The sequence below is a fragment of the Necator americanus genome, chromosome X, assembly GCF_031761385.1.
Source record: "Necator americanus strain Aroian chromosome X, whole genome shotgun sequence".
In the NCBI taxonomy this organism is placed as follows: Eukaryota; Metazoa; Nematoda; class Chromadorea; order Rhabditida; family Ancylostomatidae; genus Necator; species Necator americanus.
Genome location: NC_087376.1, coordinates 16,084,966 through 16,112,869, shown reverse-complemented (window position 1 = coordinate 16,112,869; position 27,904 = coordinate 16,084,966). Strand labels below are relative to the sequence as shown.

Genomic DNA, 27,904 nt, shown 5'->3' with positions numbered 1-27,904 from the left:
GTTCTCCCGGAGTGGAGAACGGAATGTGGAGCTTATTTGTTGGAGGCGACTCCAAACCGCCTCCCTTGCACCTCCCAGTCACTTGCAGGCTTTTGGCCGGACCGACGTACGGGATACAAGGATGTCATGAGTCAGTCCTGGCTCATCAGAAAGAGGGAGTGAGTCCCCTGAATCCATCCGCGTCTCTGGTCAAGCATAAGGTCGCTTTTAGTCCGCGATTAGCCCCCTATCCGCCACCCGGGGACACGCCACGTAACCTCGCGACTAACCGGCTGTGAGGGAGATCCGTGGACATACATCGCAAATACATACAGTGCATAAATGCATACATACATACATCGCATAAATGCATACATACATACATCGCATAAATGCATACATACATACATCGCATAAATGCATACATACATACATATGCATTTATGCGATGGATGGATGGATGGATGGATGGATGGATGTATGTATGTATGTATGTATGTATGTATGTATGTATGTATGTATGTATGTATGTATGTATGTATGTATGTATGTATGTATGTATGTATGTATGTATGTATGTATGTATGTATGTATGTATGTATGTATGTATGTATGTATGTATGTATGTATGTATGTATGTATGTATGTATGTATGTATGTATGTATGTATGTATGTATGTATGTATGTATGTATGTATGTATGTATGTATGTATGTATGTATGTATGTATGTATGTATGTATGTATGTATGTATGTATGTATGTATGTATGTATGTATGTATGTATGTATGTATGTATGTATGTATGTATGTATGTATGTATGTATGTATGTATGTATGTATGTATGTATGTATGTATGTATGTATGTATGTATGTATGTATGTATGTATGTATGTATGTATGTATGTATGTATGTATGTATGTATGTATGTATGTATGTATGTATGTATGTATGTATGTATGTATGTATGTATGTATGTATGTATGTATGTATGTATGTATGTATGTATGTATGTATGTATGTATGCATGTATGTATGTATGTATGTATGTATGTATGTATGTATGTATGTATGTATGTATGTATGTATGTATGTATGTATGTATGTATGTATGTATGTATGTATGTATGTATGTATGTATGTATGTGTATGTATGTATGTATGTATGTATGTATGTATGTATGTATGTATGTATGTATGTATGTATGTATGTATGTATGTATGTATGTATGTATGTATGTATGTATGTATGTATGTATGTATGTATGTATGTATGTATGTATGTATGTATGTATGTATGTATGTATGTATGTATGTATGTATGTATGTATGTATGTATGTATGTATGTATGTATGTATGTATGTATGTATGTATGTATGTATGTATGTATGTATGTATGTATGTATGTATGTATGTATGTATGTATGTATGTATGTATGTATGTATGTATGTATGTATGTATGTATGTATGTATGTATGTATGTATGTATGTATGTATGTATGTATGTATGTATGTATGTATGTATGTATGTATGTATGTATGTATGTATGTATGTATGTATGTATGTATGTATGTATGTATGTATGTATGTATGTATGTATGTATGTATGTATGTATGTATGTATGTATGTATGTATGTATGTATGTATGTATGTATGTATGTATGTATGTATGTATGTATGTATGCATGTATGTATGTATGTATGTATGTATGTATGTATGTATGTATGTATGTATGTATGTATGTATGTATGTATGTATGTATGTATGTATGTATGTATGTATGTATGTATGTATGTATGTATGTATGTATGTATGTATGTATGTATGTATGTATGTATGTATGTATGTATGTATGTATGTATGTATGTATGTATGTATGTATGTATGTATGTATGTATGTATGTATGTATGTATGTATGTATGTATGTATGTATGTATGTATGTATGTATGTATGTATGTATGTATGTATGTATGTATGTATGTATGTATGTATGTATGTATGTATGTATGTATGTATGTATGTATGTATGTATGTATGTATGTATGTATGTATGTATGTATGTATGTATGTATGTATGTATGTATGTATGTATGTATGTATGTATGTATGTATGTATGTATGTATGTATGTATGTATGTATGTATGTATGTATGTATGTATGTATGTATGTATGTATGTATGTATGTATGTATGTATGTATGTATGTATGTATGTATGTATGTATGTATGTATGTATGTATGTATGTATGTATGTATGTATGTATGTATGTATGTATGTATGTATGTATGTATGTATGTATGTATGTATCTATCTATCTATCTATCTATCTATCTATCTATCTATCTATCTATCTATCTATCTATCTGTCATTCCAGGTTCATATCTTACTGCTGGCTTTTCAACATTGTTTATATTCATTCTTTTGACTGCTCTTTGCAGGTGCGTTCATAAATTCATAAACACAACTGAGTAAGAAGATGATTTGGGGAGGGAGCATTGAAAGTGGTGGTAGTGGCTGCCTAAAGACGTTTTTCGAGGTCAGAGCCATTAGACAATATTGGTTGACATTGTAGCTGTGATAATTAGCTTAATTTGCCAATTGCTTTTTTTTGTGAAAATAGCGTAGCGGCTTTTATATACGAGGGCAAATGATCTGGAATTCGTCATTCATTTGCATGACGGCGAAAATGATTGAATCAAACACGATGCAGTTGCGCATAAGGCTCCCACCGAGTTCACAGTAGCGCTGGCGGCGCGGTTCAACGGCTCTCGCCGCGCGGCGAGAATCGTCGTTGGTTCCGATACGCACTTTAAATACCTCCAAGAGGCGATTACGATTCGACCATCTCCTCTACAATGCCTGGTCTATGTCAGCTGAGGGAGAGAGCGACTTCTGCTGATCAGTGCCTCTTCTGCGTACAAGAGGCATTGATCCCTGTTGTTTCACTGCCCTTGCTCGTTGCACGACCAAAATCCATAACACCAAATACCACTAAAAGCGTTCACTACTACTACTCTTTCGCAACATCATTTGCGCAAGCTGATCACGGCTAGGTATGAGACTACTACAACTAAATAGAAGGAAAAGACTTGCCCTTTCAGCCACTTCAAACTCCTGTCACTAAGAATAACAACATTTGGCGTGAAAGCCGGTGAGCCGAAAGATATTTCACTGCTGTTACTTCTGTACTACCTCAACACTGCTCCCTCTTCTCCTCTCTGCAAGTCAGCGATGTGTGGTGCTACTAAGGATCCCCTCTCGATTCGAACCTCTACACTCCACCCCGCCGCTTCGAGCGCAAATGCTTACGCAATTTAGCACTTCATGCGCTTCACCCTGCTTCATGTCGTTTTGACCCCAGTATAATTATGATGTTAACGTAATTGCTAAATCAGTCAGTATTGTTTGGTATCTCAAAACCTCAAGAAGGCTGGTTAGGTGGTCATTACGATCAGTTTCTGAAATATACTATTTTTAGCTTTAAAACGAAATGCATTTTAATGTAAAAATCGTCGAGTTGATAACATTGTAGATGTCACCTAGCAAAAAATTCTACTACGAAATATTTTTAATTCTATTCTGTGTACTGCCTGTGACATCTTCTTTGTTTGTTTCTATATATTTGTTCAATTTGACACGCCAGAAACGAAATGCAGAGAGCGGAGGAGACACATCAGCTTTCAAAAACAAGGTTCGCTATTGTTGTTTCGTTTGTAGGTTTGTCAACTTCAATAACAGCAGGCATATCAGGTGAAATCACTAGTGTTCATATTTGCCACTACAGTGTGGACATCGTGCAGTTTGCTACCTTACCGAATCATGAATCTTGCAAGGATCCACCTTTTCACGTATGTTTATCACCTCTCTTTTTAATCTTTATTTGATGAAAGAATCCTTTAAGGGCCAGGAATTGTTTCGTTCGTTCTTAGCTCCGGAAGGATCCTTTAGATTATACTTGTTTTCAAAAAAACTAAAGTGATAAATGTTTTTTGATAATGTGCCTGCGAGGTTTTTAGATGGAACGAGGTTATTTGCCTGACGTCTCGGCTTTTTCGCCGTCTTCAGAGGCCTAAATAGAGGATGACTGGAGCAGTGTTACGTTTATCCCGTCAAGTGCCAAACTACCCTGGGTCAGTGTTTCGATAGTCGTCCAGGGTAGTGAAAACAGAAACCTATCTACATTGAGACTAGTCTTACGTGTTGTTCCACCGGACGTGGCGCGGCTGGTAGCACGCACTTGTCACTAAGTGTACCAGTGAATGAGTATTGCTGCGTGTAGATCACCAGCGACGATGTAGATAATTTGATCTACACACAGAATATCAGGCGGTTATAGGTCACAGAGCGGTACAAGCGGCAAGAACTCATTCATTATCGACAAGCATTCATTCCTATTATTCATTGAAGGGTTTCTTTTAAGAATCCAAAACGCCTCCAACGTTTTCCTTGCCATATTTCTGTTTCGTAACGTATAACGCATTTCACATCGTAATCGTTTCCGTTGTGGGCCTCATGTCTGTGCCTTCCTACTTGTGTTATCAAACTTTTTCGTCGTTTTCCTGCCATGTGTTCATTAATCCTCACTCCAACATTCCTACCGGTCTCCCCAATGTAAGTTGCATTGCACACCAAGCACTCAATCTCATATATTACACCCATTTGTGCGCAGTCGCCTGTTTTCCCGTAAGGACAAATAACACACCTTTCACAGATGCAGTATCTATCATATAGTCTGTTTCTAACAAGCTGGCTTTTGATGTTTGCATTTGGGATATTTACCAAGATCACATCATCTTGTAATTGTGCTTGGATTATGCTGCGCTGAATAGCGGCACTGACACTGTCAGAGATAAAAGGAAGACAAAGAGAAATTTTATTTTCGCGCGGAACATTGCTATTTACAGTGCGGGTTCTTCGGTAATGCAGACGTACTGTGTATGGCCATTAGCACATGCAACTTTAAAGGCTAGTCCTCGTGATTCGTATTGTTCTTGGTTGCCAGTTTCACCAGCGGTTTTGAACAAACTACGAATCACTGCGCGTTTTACTGCACTCGGATGTGCAGAATTGGCGTGCAATATGATGTTCTTGCAACTTTCTTCGCGATACCACTTTACTCTAATAATGCCGTTTGAAGTACTTATTTGTGTGTTGAGGTAAGGAAGCCATCCTTCTTTGGGGTTTCTCGTGTGAGTCCTATATATTGCGATTGCTGGTTGAGTATTCGGAAACACTCGTCCATTTCGGACTGATGCAACAGTCGTCAATATATCTGCAATACATTACTGGTCTACGCGAAAACGCATAAGCTGAACCCCGATGAGCTGAACTCAACATCAGCGGCAACATTCAAAATCCGACCAATAATAAGTTGTGTGGGAGGAACAACAGATCGAATTTCGTGGTTTCTTAATAAAATCGTGAGTCAAATTTTGCCTAAAATACCATCTCATTTGTCGAACACGCACCATTTCCTTGAGCGATTACGCAATGCGAGAGTTGAGGGCAACTGCGTAATAGAGTCCTTTGATGTGACCTCACTCTACACGAATGTAAAAAACAGTGAGGCACTGCAAGCTCTCTCTGAGAGGATAGATTTACATGTTAACAACTTGAAAACATATGACCTTAGAAAAACTCGCATAATGACACTTATCAAGGAATGCCTTAATTGTAATATCTTTAGGTGGTCAGGAAATTATTTCGCATAACTGAGAGGAATAGCAATGGGTCAACAATTAGCACCAGTACTGGCGATCTGCTTTGTGAGCAGAATCGAAGAGCCAGTACTTTCGCGTAGACCAATAATGTATTGCAGATATATTGACGACTGTTGCATCAATCCGAAATGGACGAGTGTTTCCGAATACTCAACCAGCAATCGCAATATATAAGACTCACACGAGAAACCCCAAAGAAGGATGGCTTCCTTACCTCAACACACAAATAAGTACTTCAAACGGCATTATTAGAGTAAAGTGGTATCGCGAAGAAAGTTGCAAGAACATCATATTGCACGCCAATTCTGCACATCCGAGTGCAGTAAAACGCGCAGTGATTCGTAGTTTGTTCAAAACCGCTGGTGAAACTGGCAACCAAGAACAATACGAATCACGAGGACTAGCCTTTAAAGTTGCATGTGCTAATGGCCATACACAGTACGTCTGCATTACCGAAGAACCCGCACTGTAAATAGCAATGTTCCGCGCGAAAATAAAATTTCTCTTTGTCTTCCTTTTATCTCTGACAGTGTCAGTGCCGCTATTCAGCGCAGCATAATCCAAGCACAATTACAAGATGATGTGATCTTGGTAAATATCCCAAATGCAAACATCAAAAGCCAGCTTGTTAGAAACAGACTATATGATAGATACTGCATCTGTGAAAGGTGTGTTATTTGTCCTTACGGGAAAACAGGCGACTGCGCACAAATGGGTGTAATATATGAGATTGAGTGCTTGGTGTGCAATGCAACTTACATTGGGGAGACCGGTAGGAATGTTGGAGTGAGGATTAATGAACACATGGCAGGAAAACGACGAAAAAGTTTGATAACACAACTAGGAAGGCACAGACATGAGGCCCACAAAGTAAACGATTATGATGTGAAATGCGTTATACTGGCCCACGAAACAGAAATATCGGCAAGGAAGACGTTGGGGGCGTTTTGGATTCTTAAAAGAAACCCTTCAATGAATAATAGGAATGAATGCTTGTCGATAACGAATGAGTTCTTGCCACTTGTACCGCTCTGTGACCTATAACCGCCTGATATTCTGTGTGTAGATCAAATTATCTACATCGTCGCTGGTGATCTACACGCAGCAATACTCATTCACTGGTACACTTAGTGACAAGTGCGTGCTACCAGCCGCGCCACGTCCGGTGGAACAACACGTAAGACTAGTCTCAATGTAGATAGGTTTCTGTTTTCACTACCCTGGACGACTATCGAAACACTGACCCAGGGTAGTTTGGCACTTGACGGGATAAACGTAACACTGCTCCAGTCATCCTCTATTTAGGCCTCTGAAGACGGCGAAAAAGCCGAAACGTCAGGCAAATAACCTCGTTCCATCTAAAAACCTCGCAGGCACATTATCACAAAACATAGACAGAATATGCCGAGGTTTCAAGACAAGAGAACATTCGAACTACTAAAGTGATAAAGTTCCTGGCGTTGAGTAATCCGCTCAGGATGTCACCTCTATTCAAATTTGTCTGAGGTTTGCAAACGAATGCCTAGCCTATGCAATTCCCTACGGGATCTAACTGATAGATCAAGTCAATGTTTTTATCCTCCCAGACACATCAACTTATCGATTCCAGAACAAAGGTTTGTACGGTTCTGGTACGGTTTTTAGAACTATCATCTGTGCAATCGCAACCTCGCACCTGCACTACTCTATGTAACATCTTCACTTTTAGACTTCTCCTTTGTTTCTTCTCGTGAAGTGAGGTGTAGGTGAAAAGTTTAGCTCCATAAATCTTCCAAAAGTGAAGGGAATAGTGGCCCCAACTTCCATCACAAAAACATAATTTTAAAAACTGGGTAGTATTTTTAGAACTCGGAAGCAACCGCATACTGAAACCCTCTACTAGGAGGTATAATCGTGAGTAAGATCGTCGTGGCTGGAAACCAAGTAGTTCTTGAAAGAAAAACAAATCGTAATTTCAGCTGAGTTATTCCACGTAAAAAACACGACGAAAAGCTGTATCTTACAGCGTGACATTGCAAAATATTGGCTTGTTACGAACAGTAATCACGGAGCAAAGTTTTTCCTTCACTAGTGTTGAGAAACATTTGTTCTACAATCTTTTCTCAGTCTTGCTGGAAACTTTGGCGACTTAGTATCAAATTAAATGAAAAATTGCAAATACAACGCCGCTACTAACTTGTGTCCCAAAATCCGTCGCAAACCGTCGGAATTCTTGGAAGTGGTCAAAATTAAATTTTGAAAATACCATTCGAAAGTAAATAAGCTGCTGATTTCAAATATACTTCGAGAATTTACTTTTGACAAATGTGTGGCCTGAAAACGGGCAAAGTTTCCTCAAGCCCCGTTAATTACTTTCACACCTCCGCAATCCTTCCATTAGCATATCCCGCGGATACATCGCCATGGAAGGAAGGGGTGTTCATAGGATTTCCGCTTATTTCTCGAAATTGGACAAAATGTTTATTACATCCGTAATCAGGAGATTATTTAGAGCATTTTGATACCCCACATCATATGTTGGTCCGAAATTTCCTTCCTCTTCAGAAATTCACGAAAGTGCTCCATCGAAGATTAATAAAACGTCACACTTTCAAAGCTGTGAAAAATCTTCTCGGAAATTTTTCAGCGAACAACTTGTACTGACAATAGTTCATATTGTAAGCTTCTAGCTTTGAAAATGTCTAGTTTTTCCAGTGTCAAACTTACAACATTACTCTATTTCGTTATTTGGTCAAATTTTTGAACAGCTGTCAACGGCTTAAAATGAACGCTTAAGTGTCGCGATTCGGTATTTGCCTAGAACTGTTCTTCCTTTACGAGAACTGAATTAGGTGCTAACATCGGATGAGAGCTAGACATGGTTTTCGAGTGACCAAATTGAGGAAATTTCGTCTGTTTTCACAAACAGAAATTTTTGCAGCCTCTGTGAATTCTTTCAGTACCTCAAATAGCTAGTTCTTTTCACAAAGAGACGCTCTTTCGAATGATGTTGAATTCACTTTTATTTACAAACTTCAAAATTTCAACACTGACTCCGCCCTCTTATAGGGCAGGCGATATTCTATAGCTGGAATGGTTATCGCGGCCCTGGCACGGTCTGCCAGGCATCTCACACCTTCGATAGGTGATTCCTCTGGCGATTCGGCGTCACAGAGAGACAATAATGTTCAAACATAAATGAACGGTGACGAGAATTCTAAAGAGTTCTTATTTGTAAAAACAGCAGTGATAATTTGAAACGGCTAGGAAGGAAAATGACTGACGAAACTAAACCAAGAAACAAAAAGAAAAGGAGAGGGAAGGTAAAAGGAAGAAGTAAATATTATTCGAATTGAACTGCAATACACGGAAAATTCGAAAATTTGAAAAGTTTCGATTTTTTCTTCCATAAAACGTCTTAATTTGTTACATGTCTGTCTTTTTCAGGAGGTTTGTTTCGTTTGTTTGTATTTCTTTCCGAAAGCCTGTGAAATTGAAGTAGCTGTATGGTTCCGATGACTAAGAACTGTGTAGAATTCTCGTCACCGTTCATTTATGTTTGAACATTATTGTCTCTCTGTGACGCCGAATCGCCAGAGGAATCACCTATCGAAGGTGTGAGATGCCTGGCAGACCGTGCCAGGGCCGCGATAACCATTCCAGCTATAGAATATCGCCTGCCCTATAAGAGGGCGGAGTCAGTGTTGAAATTTTGAAGTTTGTAAATAAAAATGAATTCAACATCATTCGAAAGAGCGTCTCTTTGTGAAAAGAACTAGCTATTTGAGGTACTGAAAGAATTCACAGAGGCTGCAAAAATTTCTGTTTGTGAAAACAGACGAAATTTCCTCAATTTGGTCACTCGAAAACCATGTCTAGCTCTCATCCGATGTTAGCACCTAATTCAGTTCTCGTAAAGGAAGAACAGTTCTAGGCAAATACCGAATCGCGACACTTAAGCGTTCATTTTAAGCCGTTGACAGCTGTTCAAAAATTTGACCAAATAACGAAATAGAGTAATGTTGTAAGTTTGACACTGGAAAAACTAGACATTTTCAAAGCTAGAAGCTTACAATATGAACTATTGTCAGTACAAGTTGTTCGCTGAAAAATTTCCGAGAAGATTTTTCACAGCTTTGAAAGTGTGACGTTTTATTAATCTTCGATGGAGCACTTTCGTGAATTTCTGAAGAGGAAGGAAATTTCGGACCAACATATGATGTGGGGTATCAAAATGCTCTAAATAATCTCCTGATTACGGATGTAATAAACATTTTGTCCAATTTCGAGAAATAAGCGGAAATCCTATGAACACCCCTTCCTTCCATGGCGATGTATCCGCGGGATATGCTAATGGAAGGATTGCGGAGGTGTGAAAGTAATTAACGGGGCTTGAGGAAACTTTGCCCGTTTTCAGGCCACACATTTGTCAAAAGTAAATTCTCGAAGTATATTTGAAATCAGCAGCTTATTTACTTTCGAATGGTATTTTCAAAATTTAATTTTGACCACTTCCAAGAATTCCGACGGTTTGCGACGGATTTTGGGACACAAGTTAGTAGCGGTGTTGTATATAGTACAAGTGTACGGGCAAACAAAGATGTAGAGTATGACATTTTGCTGAATGCTTAATAAACAGAAGTACAATTTCCTCGAAGATAAAATTGGTCGCTTGCTACGGTTTGCATCTACTACAGAAAATATCTATAGAACATTTCCATTAGGGGAACTATCATCAAATATATCAGGAAATCATAATCATATATCAAATAAAACACTCTTCTCTTTTCAACCGACAAAACTTATGCTCATGGGTTGTAGCAAAATAAAGCTTAGAGCCGATTTCTTAGTCTCACTAAATATTTGTTTTCAGATGGTCAGAGCTTTCCTGCGAAGGAAAGCAGATGATGAACTGGGTTGCTTGGATATTGATATACCTTCTGACGATTAATCCTGTAAGACATTTCTCTTATTACATGAACATAGGTGATGGGACTTCACACTGTTTAGATAGTCAACCCATTAATTACATCACTTATCTATGCACCATATCGCACAACAATAAAGAAGTTTCTCGTAAACATTCCAGTCGGTAACCGACCATTCTATAGCTATCAAGGAGAACATTTGCATCAGGATTGTAGGTTAGTGTTATTACGTCAGATGCTCAGCCGTACACATGCAACTGCACATCTATCCAATTTATCATGTAATATAGCGTTCATGCATTTGCGTAATTAAAAATTGCGAGCAGCCTACGGCTGCATACATAGCAAATATAATAACTGTCGCAATAGATTATAGTCACGCCTTTTGCCAATGATAATAAGCAAAATCTTCAGTTGGAAATCTACACAGAAATGTGTTGACCACTGATAGACCGAAATAGTGGATGGGGGACAGAGGAGGGAGAAGGAAGCATTCTTTCGTCTCTCGAGGAGGAAGCTGAAGATTTCTCCGAATCCTAAATGGCTGATTGCTGATTGACCTTACCTTTTGCTTTTTACAACCACATTTTAGAATACCTTTACTTCCGTTGTTCTTCAAATTCCTCAAGTAAATTTTTTCGAATGATTTTGTAGGAATGCAAAGATTGGATCAGCGATCCTCCTGTTACGCATTTAATATAATATATGATTACGTGATACCCATCCGCTCGCTCTTCTGGTCCGATTTTCATTGGAAATCGCGTCCGACACACTTTATCTCACATCTCTAGGCATTAACGGCTTCGCTGATGTAAAATAGAACCTACGTATTCTATCTGTCCCTTTCACGTTGTATCAGCATAGGTGAAATCAGGAAGTACGTAAGTTAGGGAATTGGGATGTTCTTAGCGTTACGGTGTCTTCACAAAAGCTGGCTAATAAAGCGAAAACATACCAGTTAATAATAGTTTGGGAAATCGCTCTGTAAACTATGCTTCCTTGTTTCCGTGAGAATGAAACTTTTCCTTAATGGAGGCGGTGGTCCAATCCTGTGCAGAACTTTGGTGTAATAGGGTTCTCGCAGCCAAAAAAAAAATTATTGACGATGATGTGGTCTATTTCATTATGTTACCTTCCACTGGGCAAGTCGCACCTCTAGGACAGAAAGGAAGGCGTTGCGAGGTTCCATGAATAGCCTTAGACATTTGATGGTCTCGGAAAGCCTCTCAAGCTGCTCGTTCCACTATGAGACGTGTGTTCCTATGTGCAAGGTGCAAGGTAGGCAGTGAGTGCAAGGTACGAAGATAGTTAAGCTTCAGGTTTTATTGATTAACAAAAATTGATATCTATTGCCGCACTTTGTTGATGAGAAGTCCAAATCTACCAAGTCCGGCATCTAGTATGCTGCAGATACGAAATAGTACTTTTGGCAATCGTTATTACTTTCGGGTTGTGGAATAAAAAATGAGTATTCTTTAAACAGAAAAAGGCGCATAGAAACAAAATATGTTGACTAAATGTCATATGTTATGTTCTCATCTGATATGGGATTCATCGCTCTTCAAGACAGCTCTATCCTTATTCCTTCATTTTCTAACGGAGCTGATAAGGCCGCCGAGAATGGAATTGGTGATGCGTATGGAGGAAAAGGAAGTACTGAACATCATTGCTTTTTGCGTTCCGAAAACGATAATTTTGACCTCAACGGATCACACAACTGTAGACCAAGATTGATCGAAGGTTGAAGAGAATTTTTTTTTGCATTCTTCAAAAGAAGAAAAAGAAGGAAGAAGAAGAGAAAAAAATCCACAACAAAAATGATTTATCATACATTCTCGACTATTGTTCTTCCCCTCATTCCCACTTCCTCTCATGCAACAAATTTTTCGAACCCTCACATTGATTTACTTCATTTTTGTTTCCTGTGTTCGTGAATACTTCAACTACTTTTTTCCCATTCTCATGGTTCATTCGATATCTTCTACATACAGCACGAATCTCACAGGCAGATTTGGCTGCCTTACATTACTTCGATCATGTGGAGGAGGACCTGTCGACTATGCTTCGTTTTGTCTCCTCAAAAAAAGCAAGAGTTTATGAAATTAAAATACTTCAATGGAAGTGCTTTGCAGAGCACAAAATACTCTGTTAGGGGACATCTTATGACATTTTGGAGAATTTTTATTTCCACGTGCATTTTCTAAGTTTGAAAAAAAGCTCACTACCTACTAGTCTATTATTTGTGTTTTGGGTTGAGCTGTTTTCAGTTGTGCCACTCTACTTTGTATCTTCTGGTTAGTTTTTCAGAAACTACTTATCGTTTCTGGGTGCGACCTATAGTAGTTACTCTCATCAATTGGTTGCATGCGTTACACCGTAGTCGAGTTGCGCTATGAAGGGTTGCAATCGAACACGCTTTGCAACAATCATTAACTGCGCAAGTGCTGATTGCAGGTCGCCGTTTTTTTCATCTCGCCAACTAGTCGCGTTTCTCACGACTCCAAGAGCAGAAGAAAATGATGTGAAAAATTTTCTAAGATGCAAACTAACACATTTCTATAACTGAGTTGCGCAGATATAATTGTCCTATTAACTGGTTACATGTCTCACGGTATGATAAGTTTGCTAGTAAATCTAACAGCATCCACAAAGAATTCAACAGATTAATATCAGAACAGAATCATTTTTTGAACAGTTAGTTGCTTTTTGTTGAGAAATACTTTGAGAAACTCGGAGATTAAGGAGGCGCAAAGACACGAACATTATTCACTTTCGATAAATGTGTTAGTGAGGCGACATTTAATTTGAGCAACCCACGCTTTATTTAACTAACTTGTATTATGTGAGTACATTTAACTAGATTTAAGAATTTAAGAAAAAGAAAAAAAGAAAGAAGATCGGACCTTAATAAAAAACGAACATGAAATAATCACAATAGCCCATGTTCGACTGTCCTTGAGTTTTTGCATGTTGAATACGTAGCGTTTTATTGATTTGCTTGAGCTGTGGCCAAGATTGGTACTGATATTTATTAACAGATCGTTCGATTCGTTCGTCGTATATTATATTATTATATTGTTATACTATCGTTCGAGTCCGAGATCATAGCACGCAGAACACTAGAGGCATTTTGGATCACCGCCAAAAGTCCAAAAATGAACATGAAGGATGAGTGCATTGCGATCACAAACGAACTAGCTCCATATCAAAATCTGTGCGGGTTTCGATCTACGGGGCGGGCCGTCAGATGTTTGAAAAAAACCCTTGTGACTCGTAGTTGTGGTACGTTGTGGTCTGTTGCGTTACCAGGTCTAGCTATTGAGGTAAGCACTAGCCATTGTGTTGCTGCTTGAGTTTGCCTACCGTTTGGATGCTTTCTGTAGGTGATAAGGCGCTTGAGAGAATAAATCACTAATGGCTTCGATTTTTCCAGGCTCTGATGAAAGTGAAAACGCCGAAACGTTAGCTGTTAATAACTATCAATACCAATCTTGGCCACAGCTCAAGCAAATCAATAAAAATCACAATAGCTGTGAGTGAAAGCATCGACTTCACTCATATTTTAGAATGGAGTAAGTAGAAATGATCTTTTGTTATCATGTATATAATAACGGGCTTATTCTGTCACGTATGTCTGTCTGTGTGTGTGTGTGTCAGTCACAAAATTCAAAAAGGGGGGTGCGACGGGTTCACCGGCGTCAAGTTGGTGCCTCGACGCTAGAAAGCTATAAAATGGGGTGCGACGCGTCCACCGGCGCCAGATACCTATAGAAGGGGGTGTGACGGGTCCACCGGTGCCACATACCTATAGAAGGGGGTGCGACGCGTCTACCGGCGCCAGATACCTATAGAAGGTGGTGGGACGGGTCCACCGGCACCAGATACCTATCGAAGGGGGTGTGACAGGTCCACCGGTGCCACATACCTATAGAAGGGGGTGCGGCGTGTCCAACGGCGTCAGATATAAATAATATGGGGTGCGACGGATCCATCGACGTCGGATTGGTGCGCCGGCGCCAGGTACCTATAGAAGAGGGTGTGACGGGTCCACCGGCACCAGATACCTATCGAAGGCGTATCTATGGAAGGAGACGGGTCCAGCGGCGTCTTTGAACCCGGTCATTGGTGCGCAATAACTTGGTGTGCATGACGCAAATGATAAATGGTTGCAGCCGTTTCGTAGCCATCACCACTGGGCGCTTTACTCTTCACCTTTCTGCGTGCCTATTTCCTTCTTCGCTCGCCTCAAGTTTGTAGCATGCCGTTCTCAGAAAGTGGAAACACGCATGCAAACGGGTGCTTAAATAGTAGCAAGATGTTTATGCGATATGACATGGAACGTTATCTTTATCACTAGGATGATGTTTTCACGTCACTTTATGCCAAAACACCATTCTTTGACAACCGTTTATAGAAAACAGGAGAAACCGGCGCCAGATACCTATGGAAGGGGTGCGACGGGTCCACCGGCGCCGCATTGGTGCGCTGGCGCCAGATACCTATAGTAGGAGGTGCGACGGGTCCACAGGCGCCAGATACCTATAAAAGGGGGTGCGACGGGTCCACAGGTGCCAGATACCTATAGAAGGGGGCGCGACGGGTCCACCGGCGTCGGATTGGCGCGCCGGGACGGGTCCGCCGGCGTAGGATTGGCCCGCCGGCGCCAAATACCTATAGAAGGGGGTGCGACGGGTCCACCGGCGTCGGATTGGGGTGCCAGCGCCAGGTAGCTACAAAATGGACTGAGACGGGTCAAGGGCATCGAAATCGTGCGCAGTAACTTCGTGTGCATCTCGCAAAAGGTAAATGGCATGTTTCACAACCGTGGCCACAGGGCACATTACTTTTCACCTTTATGACTCCTCTGCGTGTCTATTTCCTTCTTCGTTCGCCTCAAGTTGGTAGCATGCCGCTCTGCAAAGCATGCGAACAGCTGCCTAAATAGTGGCAAGATGTTCATGTGATCTGACGTGGAACATTATCTTTATCAGTAAAATGATGTCTTTCACATCATTTTACGCCAAAACATCATTCGTTGATAACTGTCTGGGGAAAACAGTAGAAAAACCCATATTTCGAGTGATATTTTTAAATTTTGTATATAATGTATTGGTAAGGAGTGTTTGAAGCTGAAGTTTGAATGTTCTCCAAATATAGAACTTACGAGTTTAGAAAGAAAACCGTGAAATCTTTCGCTTTTAGTTATAATATAACTAAGGAAGAAAGACTGTTGGAGATACACAAGTCCAATTTCATAGAAAACGGCACTAATATCAACTTTCGTTGATCAGTGAAGGTGAGCGAAGCAAACACCGCAGAAAGTCTGAAGTCCGGCTTTAGTCGGACGTTCAGACTGGTTCAACATAATGCTGAAAGGAGATGACTATTGTGAACGATATACGTGACAATTTTCAGATCAATTCTAGCTAAACTAGGGCAAGCGTTACAGTTCCAACTTAGCATACAGCTATAAAGAGCTTCCTTACGATTCTGGTTAGGCGATAGCATCAGACACGGTGCTTGAATAGTGTGAACGCTTTTGTCGTCATACTACAGGAAACAGAACGGTTGTCATGTTTACTGATCTACCTTCTGCGCACTTCGTCTCGTTGAGCTCTTAATTATAACCTCCTCACCGTTGAGGTTTGCGCTGGTGCCTTTTTTGAGTTTTCATTGTTGTGCGTTTCCTCGAGCAACTTCTACGAAAATTAGAAAACCAGTACGGTGCCCCTTTGTAAGCCACCGAATCCTCCGAAATTTTAGTTGCTAGCAATGTGCATCCTTTAATGGGAACTAAAGAATACCCACTATTCGGTTTTCTATAGAGAGCTGCTACCATACCAGTGCTTACCAACCCGCGAACTCTTCCGATACGAATGCTGCGCTAAAAGAAGTTTGTAGAATAAAAAATAAAGCTTCTGTAGATGAAATCGAAAACAGAATTCTAAAAATAAAGGCTAAAACGCGAATCATTTATGATGCATACAATCTGAATAAGGTCAGCAAACAAGAAAGTTCTGTTCGTTGCAAATTAACATACTTTGCTCTTGGTTAATTGCTTCGTGCAGAATCCAATATCACATTATGGGCTCTGGCAGTGCGCTATTAGGGGTACAAATACGTTTTGAGGGAAAGGATGGCGTTACTAGCCTCGTAGGTAACTAGTAACTGGTATCTAGTAACTATATTCATGACTAATCGTCATCATTTCCCTCTAAAAATCAGCGTGTGCCATCCATTCATTTGAGTCGCTGAAGTGTAGACAACAGACGTTCTTTATGCTCCACATATGTCATCTTTAGTGCTAACAAAACACAATTTGCGGAAAGCGATGCACTTTTGTTCTAATTTGAAGAAAATCGCAGCAGATGAATAATCGATTACTGTGTGGAGCATATGGGAAGATGGTCCATCAATGAAATCATGTGAGTACGAGTTTCGGCGTTTTAAAAGTGGCGATTTTGACACCAGCGACAGAGAACGCGAAGGGATCAGCTAGGAGTAATCTACTATGAGCTACTCCAGGCTAACGAAACCATCACTAAGAACTTTACCAACAACAATTGATGCAGCTGGACCGAGCATTAAAGTTCAAACGCCTCAAATATGCAAAATGACAAGGTGATCTTTCAAGACGGCAACCCTTGCCACATGTTGCAAAAATCTTCAAGAATACTTTGTCTATGTTTTGTGATAGTGTGCCTGCGAGATTTTTAAATGGAACCATTTATTTGCCTGACGTTTCGGCTTTTTGACGACCTGAATAGAGGATGACTGGAGCAGTGCTAGGTTTATCCCGTCAAGTGCCACACTATCCTGGGTCAGTGTTTCGATAATCGTCCAAGGTAGTGAAAACAGAAACCCATCTAAATTCAAAATAGTTTTACGTGTTGTTCCACCGGATGTGGCGCGGCTGGTAGCACGCAATTGTCATTCAGTGTACCAGCGAATGAGAATTGCTGCGTATAGATCACCACGCGAGACAGACACAAAATTTAGGATTCTACTGTCTGGGGTGTTGTCCGCTTATAATCATCACAGACGATTCACCCTTAACAATCTCACGCGCGAGCAATATCAGGGTTTCACAGAAATCCGCGAAATGACTACTAAAGGGAAAATGCGCCTTTCAGTTAGCGATAAGGGTGGAGAATTCGTAGTCATGTCACAAGCTCTTGATCGGGAAATAACAAATCTTCACTTGCAAGATGAGACAATCCATCGCTGCGTAACAGAGAAAGAATTCCTCGTGCAGTGCAAACGCTTGAATCATGTATGGATGTCCATAGGAAAATCTGCTGGTCTTGACGAACGATTTGTAAGCCGTTTCAAGCTTGACTAACCGACCTGCCCTGTGTTCTATAGCCTCGTCAAAACGCGTAAGCTGCCAACAGATCGAATTTCGTGGTTCCTTAATAAAATCGTGAAATATAAATTATTAATATTAATAATTAAAAAATTTCCTTGAGCGATTACGCAGTGCGAAAGTTGAGGGCAACTGTGTAATAGAGTCCTTTGATGTGACCTCACTCTACACGAATGTAAAAAAACAGTGAGGCGCTGCAGGCTCTCTCTGAGATGATAGATTTACATGTTAACAACTTGAGAACATATGACCTTAGAAAAACTCAATAATAACGCTTATCAAGGAATGCCTTAATTGTAATATCTTCAGGTGGTCAGGAAATTATTTCGCATAACTGAGAGGAATAGCAATGGGTCAACAATTAGCACCAGTACTGGCGATCTGCTTCATGAGCAGAATCGAAGAACTAGTGCTTTCGCGTAGACCAAGATTGTATTGCAGATATATTCACGAATGTTGCATTCATAACATCTAGACAGTTCGTAATGGATGAGTGTTTTACTCAGCCAACAATCGCAATACATAAGACTCACACGAGAAATCCCAAAAGAAGGATGGCTTCCTTACCTCAACACACAAATAAGTACTTCAAATGGCATTATTAGAGCAGAGTGGTATCGCAAAGAAAGTTGCAAAAACATTTTGTTGCAAGCCAAATCTGCACATCCCACTGCAGTAAAGCGCGCAGTGATTAGTAATATGTTCAAAACCGCCAGTGAAGTATGCACTGGCAACCAAGAAACGACACGAATCACGAAAACTAGCTTTAAAAATCGAACGTGCTAATGGCCATACAGTACGTCCGCATTACCGAAGAACCCGCACTGTAAATAGCAATGTTCCGCGCGAAAATAAAATTTCTCTTTGTTTTCCTTTTATCTCTGACAGTGTCAGTGCCGCTATTCAGCGCAGCATAATCCAAGCACAATTACAAGATGATGTGATCTTGGTAAATATCCCAAATGCAAACATCAAAAGCCAGCTTATTAGAAACAGACTATGTGATAGATACTGCATCTGTGAAAGATGTGTTATTTGTCCTTACGGGAAAACAGGCGACTGCGCACAAATGGGTGTAATATATGAGATTGAGTGCTTGGTGTGCAATGCAACTTACATTGGGGAGACCGGTAGGAATGTTGGAGTGAGGATTAATGAACACATGGCAGGAAAACGACGAAAAAGTTTGATAACACAAGTAGGAAGGCACAGACATGAGGCCCACAACGGAAACGATTACGATGTGAAATGCGTTATACGTTACGAAACAGAAATATGGCAAGGAAAACGTTGGAGGCGTTTTGGATTCTTAAAAGAAACCCTTCAATGAATAATAGGAATGAATGCTTGTCGATAATGAATGAGTTCTTGCCACTTGTACCGCTCTGTGACCTATAACCGCCTGATATTCTGTGTGTAGATCAAATCATCTATATCGTCATCATCTATATCTGGTGATCTACGCGCAGCAATACTCATTCGCTGGTACACTGAGTGACGAGTGTGTGCTACCAGCCGCGTCACATCCGGTGGAACAACACGTAAGACTATTTTCAATGTAGATGGGTTTCTGTTTTTGCTACCTTGAACGATTATCGAAACACTGACCCAGGGTAGTTTGGCACTTGACGGGATAATCGAAGCATTGCTCCAGTCATCCTCTACTTAGGCCTCTAAAGACGGCGAAAAAGCCGAAACGTCAGGCAGATAAAAGGTTCCATCTAGAAACCTCGCAGGCACACTATCACAAAACATAGACAGAATATGCCGAGGTTTCAAGACAAGAAAACATTCGAACTTCAAAAATACTTTTACACTTTGAACTTTTCGATGGGGTGTCCTACTCTGCCCGCCTTATTTTTAAGACGTTGCTCCTCCAGTCTACCACTTGCTCCAGTCGATGTTTCATGACTTAGCCGAGCAGCGCCTCAGTTCTTACGAAGAAGCCAAAAATTGAGTGTTGAATGGCTTCAAAACAGGAATTTTTGTTCAAAGTGGAATCCGTATGCTGAGTGAAAGATAGAAAAATTCGTAGCTAATGATGGAAAATGCTTTAAATAAAGTTTCAAATACATTTGCAATGTATGGGAAACTTTTACTCTATAACAGTGCAGGTTATATAGCTCGTTCATTCCCAATGCGTACACTCAAATGCCTGATTGCGTTTAGTGAAAGCAGTACCACCATGTGAAGGTAACAATCAGACTTATACCCGGCCCCAAGACGCAATACATAATCTGAATTTATGAAAGAATTTCTGAAATAAAGTAACTTCTCTTATTCAGGAAGTTTGCAATCATAGCCGCTTGCACGGAACTATACGAATATGTAATAGTTCAGAGCATGATCACAGTAACGAAGAGAAAGGAAACTAGGTTAGAAAGAAGAGTAAAGATTTAAAAGGAAGGACTAATTGATGAGGCAAAAGCTTAAATCTACTTAGGGGAATATTCGTGGAAACTTTTTGTTTCCTTTTTCATGCTCTTCTCTCTTTTCTACTTGTGGATAGGGTACCTTCTTAGAACTGGCAGCTCATATTCAAAAACACTTGCAGATCTAGAAGCTAGGACAGGAGGACCTCGACATCTGGTTAACTACACTTTTATCAACTTGATCAGCCTTACCCCAGTTGATTTTCTTGGAGCTGTTCGAGCGAGCACCGGAAATCCTTCCATTTGTCGCGATCGCGTGCCAGAGTTCGTAGTTCATCCTGGGACACAAAGAGCATCGAAATTTATCTTCAATGACTCCGTAAGGAAGTCTGACCTCAGAAACGACAGTCTTCCTGTGGTGCTCTTAATACCACGTGAAACACAGCCGCTCACGATTCTCGTCCAACGATTGTCGTTTAAACGCATTTTCATGATGATATTCTTGTAGGATGGCGAATTTCCATTCGTAAGGTTACTCTTCAACTCTCAAAGTTCCGCAATGTACTGTGTAGGAACACCTTGGTTATCCACGAATGGGCGATAGTTGCCGTTGTCATGTGGGTTTTCCTTTTTATACGACAACACTGCTGGTTTTCCACTGTTTAGGAACCTCGCATTCCAACAGGTAATATGAAGAGCGTCGCCAGGATGTTGGTGAGTACTGGCGGAAGGTTCTTCAGGTGCTCTGTTCTTATTCTGTTGGGACCTGGTGCTTACCGACGTGATAGCATGTCGTACTTTTTACGGGATAACCTCTGGAATAACATGTCCGTCTTCCCTCAGATGGTGAGGAGGCAAGTGGACATGGCTGTCGAAGAGATCAGAGTAGAAGTCGTAGATGATTTTTTCCATTCCCCTTCTTGATGCAATAGTTGTTTCATTTGTATTTTGCAGAGTACTCGTCCGCGTCTTTTGATTGGCTTTGCAAAGCCTTGCGAGCTCGCACGTGAGTCCCTGGTAGCCTGCGGCTCGTGCCACTCCACGCTGGCGTATTAGCACACGAGTCTCCGGAGACAGGCTTCTTTTGGTGGTTTTAGAACTCTTATCGTGCAGTAATGAAGGTGTTCAACGAGCCGGTCCTGTTCGTCATCGATGCTATCCCTTGCGGAGAAAACCCTTCCCAAAAACCGGCTCTCGTAACGAAGAGATCCTATTCAACGGTAGTTCTGGGACTTTCTCTGGACTTCGCTGCTTTCTTTTCTCTCCGTGTGAAGGAGTATCTTCCTTGGAGGAGGCGATCGTCCGATCCCGTATAGAACTTCGGCACAACAGAGACATCCTTCAGGCGAAATCTTTTACTGACGATGATGTGGTCATTTTGCGGGTGACTCTCACGTCCAGTGTAGAGGAGGGCTCTTGGATTTGTGAGTTCCATGGGTCTTAATCGTCATGATAAACTTGGAAATCCTCTCCCCTTTGTTCAATTGTAAGCAGTGAGTCCCCAGTCGTTCTTTTTGGGCCAACGTTGGTGTTGAAATCGCCAATTATGACCTTGTAAAAGCGTAAACGAGCGTAAACGACGAATATTGTCAAAACTGGCGTTGAACCACATCTTCTCATATGTAATCGTCCGATTCGAGATTGTAAGTTGTTTGAAAGAATCAATGTTCCTTGCCACCGTCGTGTTGACGAGGACGCCAACTCCACCAACTCCTCTACTGTAACATGCTCCATAGAGAAAGTGTTCTCTTTTCATGCACGGGATTCAGTGAGTGGCGTCGTTTCGTTTCGGTCAGTCGTACTTAAACTTCCTACCTTGCCACCATTAGATATTTGATTGTCGCTTCAGATTCAAGCTTACGTACGTTATAAGTACAGATCGTCATCCTTGTCCTTTTTCATTTCGGTAGCCTATATGACTCCTGCAACCCCGTCTTTCCTGGTGTTACCGTACCAGGTATTCCTCCGGAATCAAGAGAGTCTTTCTTATCACTATTACATCCCGTAAAAAAATTAAAACCCATCGGCAGGTCGCGAGCTTCCCGCCCTACTGGTTTGTGGAAGAACATAGCGTGCTCGCAGAGTGCAGATTTGTTGGAGCCAACCCCAAATCGTCTCCCCTGCCCCTCCCAGTCGCTTGATTGCAGGTTTTGCCCGAACCGACGTACGGAATGCAAAGATGGCATAAATGAACTCTGGCACCGCAGAAATAATCCGTCCCTTGAATCCATCCGCGTCTCAGGGCAGGCACCTTATTCGCCACTTAGGGACGCGCCACGTGACTAACCCGCACTCTAAGAAGACTAAGAAGTGGAGCACATTTTCAATTCTTAGAATTTAAAATCGAACAGGGGCTCAAGCGAAAGAAAGAAAAATAATGGGAGAGAACATAAAAATGTTGAAGTCGAAGGAACGTTTAAATAATCCGCGTTTAAATAATAATAATAAATAATCGCGCAATATTTTTAGTCTTTATAATTCAAAATAAAAAAGACCACTAAAAACAAAAAAAAAAAGTCGGATGGATTTGTTTTGCTTTATGAGGACGTAAACACATCCACATTTGGCTTGACCTATTATCACGCTTGAAATGTAGAAATCGACACCAATCCAACATAACACCACTTCGACAAAGTAGTGTATGACGCGTGGAGAACAAAACATGTTATTGTGAAACAGCTTGTTTTGGTCCTCGCATCTCTACGCCCTATTTCGCAAAAAAAATTCGCAGACATTTGCGAATCGTGCTATTCGAACTGATTTTGTGGACAGACTGCTTCGAAAGTTTCTGCTTCGCACCTGACAAGGCAGGCCATTTTGCAAATTACCTCACTCTAAACTGTGTGAGCTAAGCTCGACCTAAACCGAAGAAGAGAATCCGCAACATGTCGTGCGAAGAGCAGAAATGACTTTGCGAGAGTTTTGCTACGGATTCTGCAGTCTCTTATAAGAAAACTCCTAGCATAGGCTAGTGGTACCGAATGACGCAAAACGGTTTCTGAGGAACTAAAGCATGCGGAGGAATTTTTTTAAGCCGCTAACAACTCTAAGACCCACGGGTAGATCGTATTCACTTTGGTTTATAGGACGTATGTACTTAAGTACGTAATCATACGTATGCACCACTATACACAGAAAGATGAGAAATGATCAAAAACAAGAAAGAAGGGATAACACGAATGTGCTGCCACTGGTAACACTGCGTTCCACTGGTGGTCATGCAAGAAGTGAAAAATAATGTTCTAGTCTCATATCCGTCGAAAAATAAGAAGAACGAATAAGAAGAAAAAATATTATTAGTGTGCTGAAAAAGGTAATGTCTAAGCGGTTACGATTGACTGAAAAAAAGTGTACTAGGCAGACTTCTGAATAATCAGGGCTAGAAAAGTATCACTCACGAAGTTTAATCTGCTTTGAATCTTGTCGTTGTAGAGTTTGTCACCGACTTTTGTTTCAACTTCCGGAGTCATCGCCCTCTTTATAACCTATGGAAATCAAAGACAAATGTCACCAACTAAGACGTTGCGTAGCTCTTCTAGATATAATTCTAGAAGCAGCTGGATGGAAGACAACGACGTGGAGGCAGACCACAATAGTGCTCACCTTGATGGCGGTAAAGCCGTGTTAGCGTACCACCGGATGTCAGAGTTGCAGCGAGGTTCTTCGTTAGGTCAAAGACCGCGATGGTTTTGACTTGAACAGGTTGTTACTCTCTGCATTCTTCTTTACGATTCATAACCAAACTTCTGGCTGTTATTTAAAACATTTCCAACGTTTTGCTTGGAATAACGTCTTGCTCACATGACAAAATCGTGACTGCTGATTCTTGAAATAGATCATCATCTGTGATGAGGACCTGAAGAGGTGGTTGGTTTAGTTTTACGAGCTTATCTGGATGTTGCTTCAATCGTATACTTAGTGCTCTGCCTACTTCGTCAATGTACTCCTCAGAAATGGCAGGTGATTGCATAGATAACTTCCGACTTCCGATGCCATCACCTCGCTCTCCAATCAGACAAACGACGCAGTTAGACATTTCACAAAGGTTGTCATGTCAACTACTGCACTAGCTCGTTTTTTCATGTTCTCAAATAGTATGCTCCCTTCTAGCTTCACCGGAGCTGTTTATCGTAGACTTGCTCGCTCAGCGTTGCTGTTCTTGTCCAATATGAAGTTTTTTTTTTTACTATCTAATGCTTCAGTTCTATTACATAGTGCCATTTTAGATAGGAAACCATCGCCCACTAAACTGAGCGGTATGAGTCGCCGCAATGAGCGGTATTTCTAGCCATAGCATCTTATCCTTTTCCAAAATCATGTGTCAAACTCGAGAAGTAATAAGCTAGAAAAGGAAAGTGCCCACTTGACTAACACGTCAATGCCTATCTTCTCCAGAGCTCGCATAGTAGTACCTAAAAATTTGATGTGTCTGCTGCTTATGTGGCTTATTGGGTAGCTTGTTTCTTTTGCTCATGTCGCTTTTTTCATGGTTACTTTAACTATATTTTTACAAAAATTCGTAACCAGTTAGTAACAACGTTAAAATAAAAAGTTATACTAGAAGAAGTGTCGTAGCAGGAGCAGGGAATAAAGGTGACAGACACCTGCCCATGCACGGCTCGAGATTAAAGCAGCGAAGACTGCTTTGTGATGCATTCTCGTAATGAGCTGCTCATAGACCTCGAACGTTGTGTATACGCTTTCTGTGACGTACGAGAACAAAAGAAAGGTTGCATCACGATCATACTAAAGTTAAAGGCATCACTCCACGAATCTGAGGTGGTAGGGATTTCAGATGGAGTATTCGTATATCGCATGCGGCGTCGCAGAAGGCTGGCGCGCTCCATTCGAACTCCCTGTAGAAAATAGTGCGCCAGAACGCCTGAAGCCGTATCTTCCGGGCCGTTTTTTACGGCAATTAGGAAGAAATGGACGGAATCACCCCCCTCTCCATAGTCTCCCATCCCGTATACGAATACTCCACCTGAAATCTGCACCACCTCAGATTCGTGGGGTGATGCCTTCAAGTCACTTTGAAGAAGTGTTGTAAGAAGAGTAAATTGGGCGGTACACTCGAGATTCAATTTTTTGAGGGGATGGAGGGTAGTGAAAGTTTTTGGCAAATCACAGTGAGTGACGAAGGCACTCGGGCTTCGTCCGACATCCGAAAGTATTTCTAATTACTATCGCTCCAAGGTTGCGATCCTGCTCCGTCACGTATTCGATCATAAGCTAATCAGACAGCATTCGCATGCCAAGAAGCTCGCAACTATTATTGGGCATTACACTTGCCGCATGCATAATTTCAAGAACTCAGAATTTCTGACAAAATTGGATAGGTTACCTACAACTCCTCCAACTGAAATCGCAAGCATTGTCGTGGCGCAGTAAATAGAACGTGGAACCCACTTGTTAGAGCTTTCATGATGTTTTGCACGTGTATATCACAATGCACAATATTAAAGTGTTTTGCAACTAAAATATCTGATAATATTCCCTACACCAGTCTGAACGTCCGGCTAACGTCGAACATCAAGACTTCTTCTGGTGCACGCCTCGCCCCATTCACTAATCAGTAGAAATGGAATGTAGCGGCATTTTCCAAAATTTTAAATGTACTTTTCCTAACAAAGCTTCTTTCGTCCTTTCGTTACAGAATTTTAAGCATTCACTAGTGTGCTAACGTGAAACGAGATGAACGTCATCAACGAAGTGATAAAGACAAGATTTCACGTGAGATCATATCAACAGATAGCTGCAACTTAACCAGCCGGTTTCATTCGTATTGCCAATCTTTGAAGAAAGAATGCTGTCAACGCGATGAGGTGACGCACGGTGGGAATAGACATGCTGTTGAGTACATAGAGGTGAAACGTAACCCAACAGCTTCCATAGGCATAAAACGGTTCAGAACGTTTCATTTATCTCTTGACAAATTGACAGATTTTATTATGCGGTACTACTGCGCAATACAGCGGCGCCGTGGGACCCATCTAAACCATTTTGTCTCTTTTCTGGCAATCGCGCACTAATTCGACGCCGTGGGACTTCTTTCACCCCATTATAACGGTTACTGGCGTCGGCGCACCAATTCGATATCATGTAACCCGTCCCACCTCTTTTATGGCTTTCTTGCACCGGCGCACTGCCTCGACGCCGTGGGATTCGTCTCATCCCATTATAACAGTTATTAGTGATGGCGCAACAACTGAACACCGTGAAACTCGTCCAACCCCTTTTGTGGCTTTCTGGCACCGCTGCACTGATTTGACGCCTTGGGACTCCTCTCACCCCATTAGAACGGTTACCGGCACGCCAATTCAGTGCCATGTAACGCGTCCCATCCCATTATAACGGTTATTGTCAAGACTCGCCCCACTCCATTTCCTGGCTTTCTGGGACTGCTGCGCTGTATCGATGCTGTGGGACTCGTCTCGCAGCGTCGAATTAGTTTCCCATTATAACAGTTATTGGTGATAGCGCAAAAACTGGACACCGTTGAACTCGCCCACCCTTTTTGTGGCTTTCTTGCACCTTCTCATCTTATTCTCCAGTTTTCTGACTCCGGCGTATGGGCGCCGTGGACACGCGTAGTTACTTCATTTCATCGTTTTTTGAGGCCAACACACATATTTAACGCACGTCGTTGGACACGTCTCATCGCGTTCGTTACACGCACACACACATACACATACACATACACATACACATACACATACACATACACATACACATACACACACATACACGTACACATACACATACACATACACATACACATACACATACACATACACATACACATACACATACACATACACACACATACACACACATGCACATACACATACACGTACACATAAACATGCACATATACATACACATGCACATACACATACACACACTATCCTTCAGAATATATGGCGATTTAGCGCAATAAAGTAAATCACCTCTTCTCATTATTTGCGTTCATTGTCCTGCAATTTTCACTCTAGTACTGTTTGAGTGTTCCACTGTCTTGTTCAGTTTTGCATCTCTACGAAGAAATCGAGACCGGCGTTCCTCTTCAGCCGAATCTGCAATTCTTCGTCAATCGACAGAAGTGGTAAGATACTCCCAGACGAGAGAATGACACCATGAATAACATCTAGAGAATTTTGACGCATATTCATAACAACGAAACGGCAGAAAAACATCTTCAGGTACAGATATCAATGGGAGAGTCCTGCATTCCGTCAAACAGCCCTGCAAAAGATTTTCTGGAGAAGTAGTTTTCATTTAAGAAGAAAGTTGAATATATTAATAAGAATTCTCTGTCTCACTGATTGTACATCCATCAGAATAGTACGTAAAGTACCGTATTTTAGTAAAATCCATTAGCGGTCATTTTATTCATATGTTATCGACGTTTCGGGACATATTGGCTTATGGAATGAATCCTAGGCGTTCTCTTCAAATTTTAAAAAATATGTATGGAGTTGAAAAGCATTGGCAATATTGTTTGAAAGAGAACTTCTTACTTTATAAGAGGACATATTATTGAATTTATT

The 27,904-nt window shown here is 40.9% G+C and overlaps 4 protein-coding genes across 5 annotated transcripts; 2 read left to right on the top strand and 2 right to left on the bottom strand.

Annotated features, from left to right (window-relative positions):
* Window positions 1–23: 23 nt before the first annotated feature.
* Window positions 24–27,625, top strand: RB195_023466 (uncharacterized protein; the record flags this gene model as incomplete). 2 transcript variants are annotated; one of them, XM_064210912.1, is made up of 11 exons in its annotated part: window positions 127–158; window positions 2,364–2,427; window positions 3,522–3,680; window positions 3,740–3,837; window positions 10,562–10,643; window positions 10,699–10,832; window positions 17,142–17,237; window positions 20,268–20,357; window positions 20,505–20,678; window positions 27,381–27,459; window positions 27,557–27,625. In XM_064210912.1, 11 exons carry the CDS (start codon window positions 127–129, stop codon window positions 27,623–27,625), a joined length of 1,077 nt encoding a protein of 358 aa, XP_064066793.1. The 2 variants fall into 2 exon arrangements, with proteins under 2 accessions (XP_064066797.1, XP_064066793.1); XM_064210913.1 differs by lacking the exons at window positions 17,142–17,237; window positions 20,268–20,357; window positions 20,505–20,678; window positions 27,381–27,459; window positions 27,557–27,625 and adding an exon at window positions 14,050–14,156 and having other exon boundaries at window positions 24–130; window positions 10,699–10,828.
* On the top strand, window positions 17,566–17,958 carry RB195_023469 (uncharacterized protein; the record flags this gene model as incomplete). Its single annotated transcript, XM_064210916.1, has 1 exon — window positions 17,566–17,958. The coding sequence occupies one exon, from the start codon at window positions 17,566–17,568 to the stop codon at window positions 17,956–17,958; it is 393 nt and encodes a 130-aa protein (XP_064066796.1).
* On the bottom strand, window positions 21,565–21,789 carry RB195_023468 (uncharacterized protein; the record flags this gene model as incomplete). Its single annotated transcript, XM_064210915.1, has 1 exon — window positions 21,565–21,789. The coding sequence occupies one exon, from the start codon at window positions 21,787–21,789 to the stop codon at window positions 21,565–21,567; it is 225 nt and encodes a 74-aa protein (XP_064066795.1).
* On the bottom strand, window positions 23,808–27,327 carry RB195_023467 (uncharacterized protein; the record flags this gene model as incomplete). The annotated part of the gene is made up of 4 exons (XM_064210914.1): window positions 23,808–23,839; window positions 23,958–24,047; window positions 24,128–24,210; window positions 27,305–27,327. 4 exons carry the CDS (start codon window positions 27,325–27,327, stop codon window positions 23,808–23,810), a joined length of 228 nt encoding a protein of 75 aa, XP_064066794.1.
* Window positions 27,626–27,904: the final 279 nt, after the last annotated feature.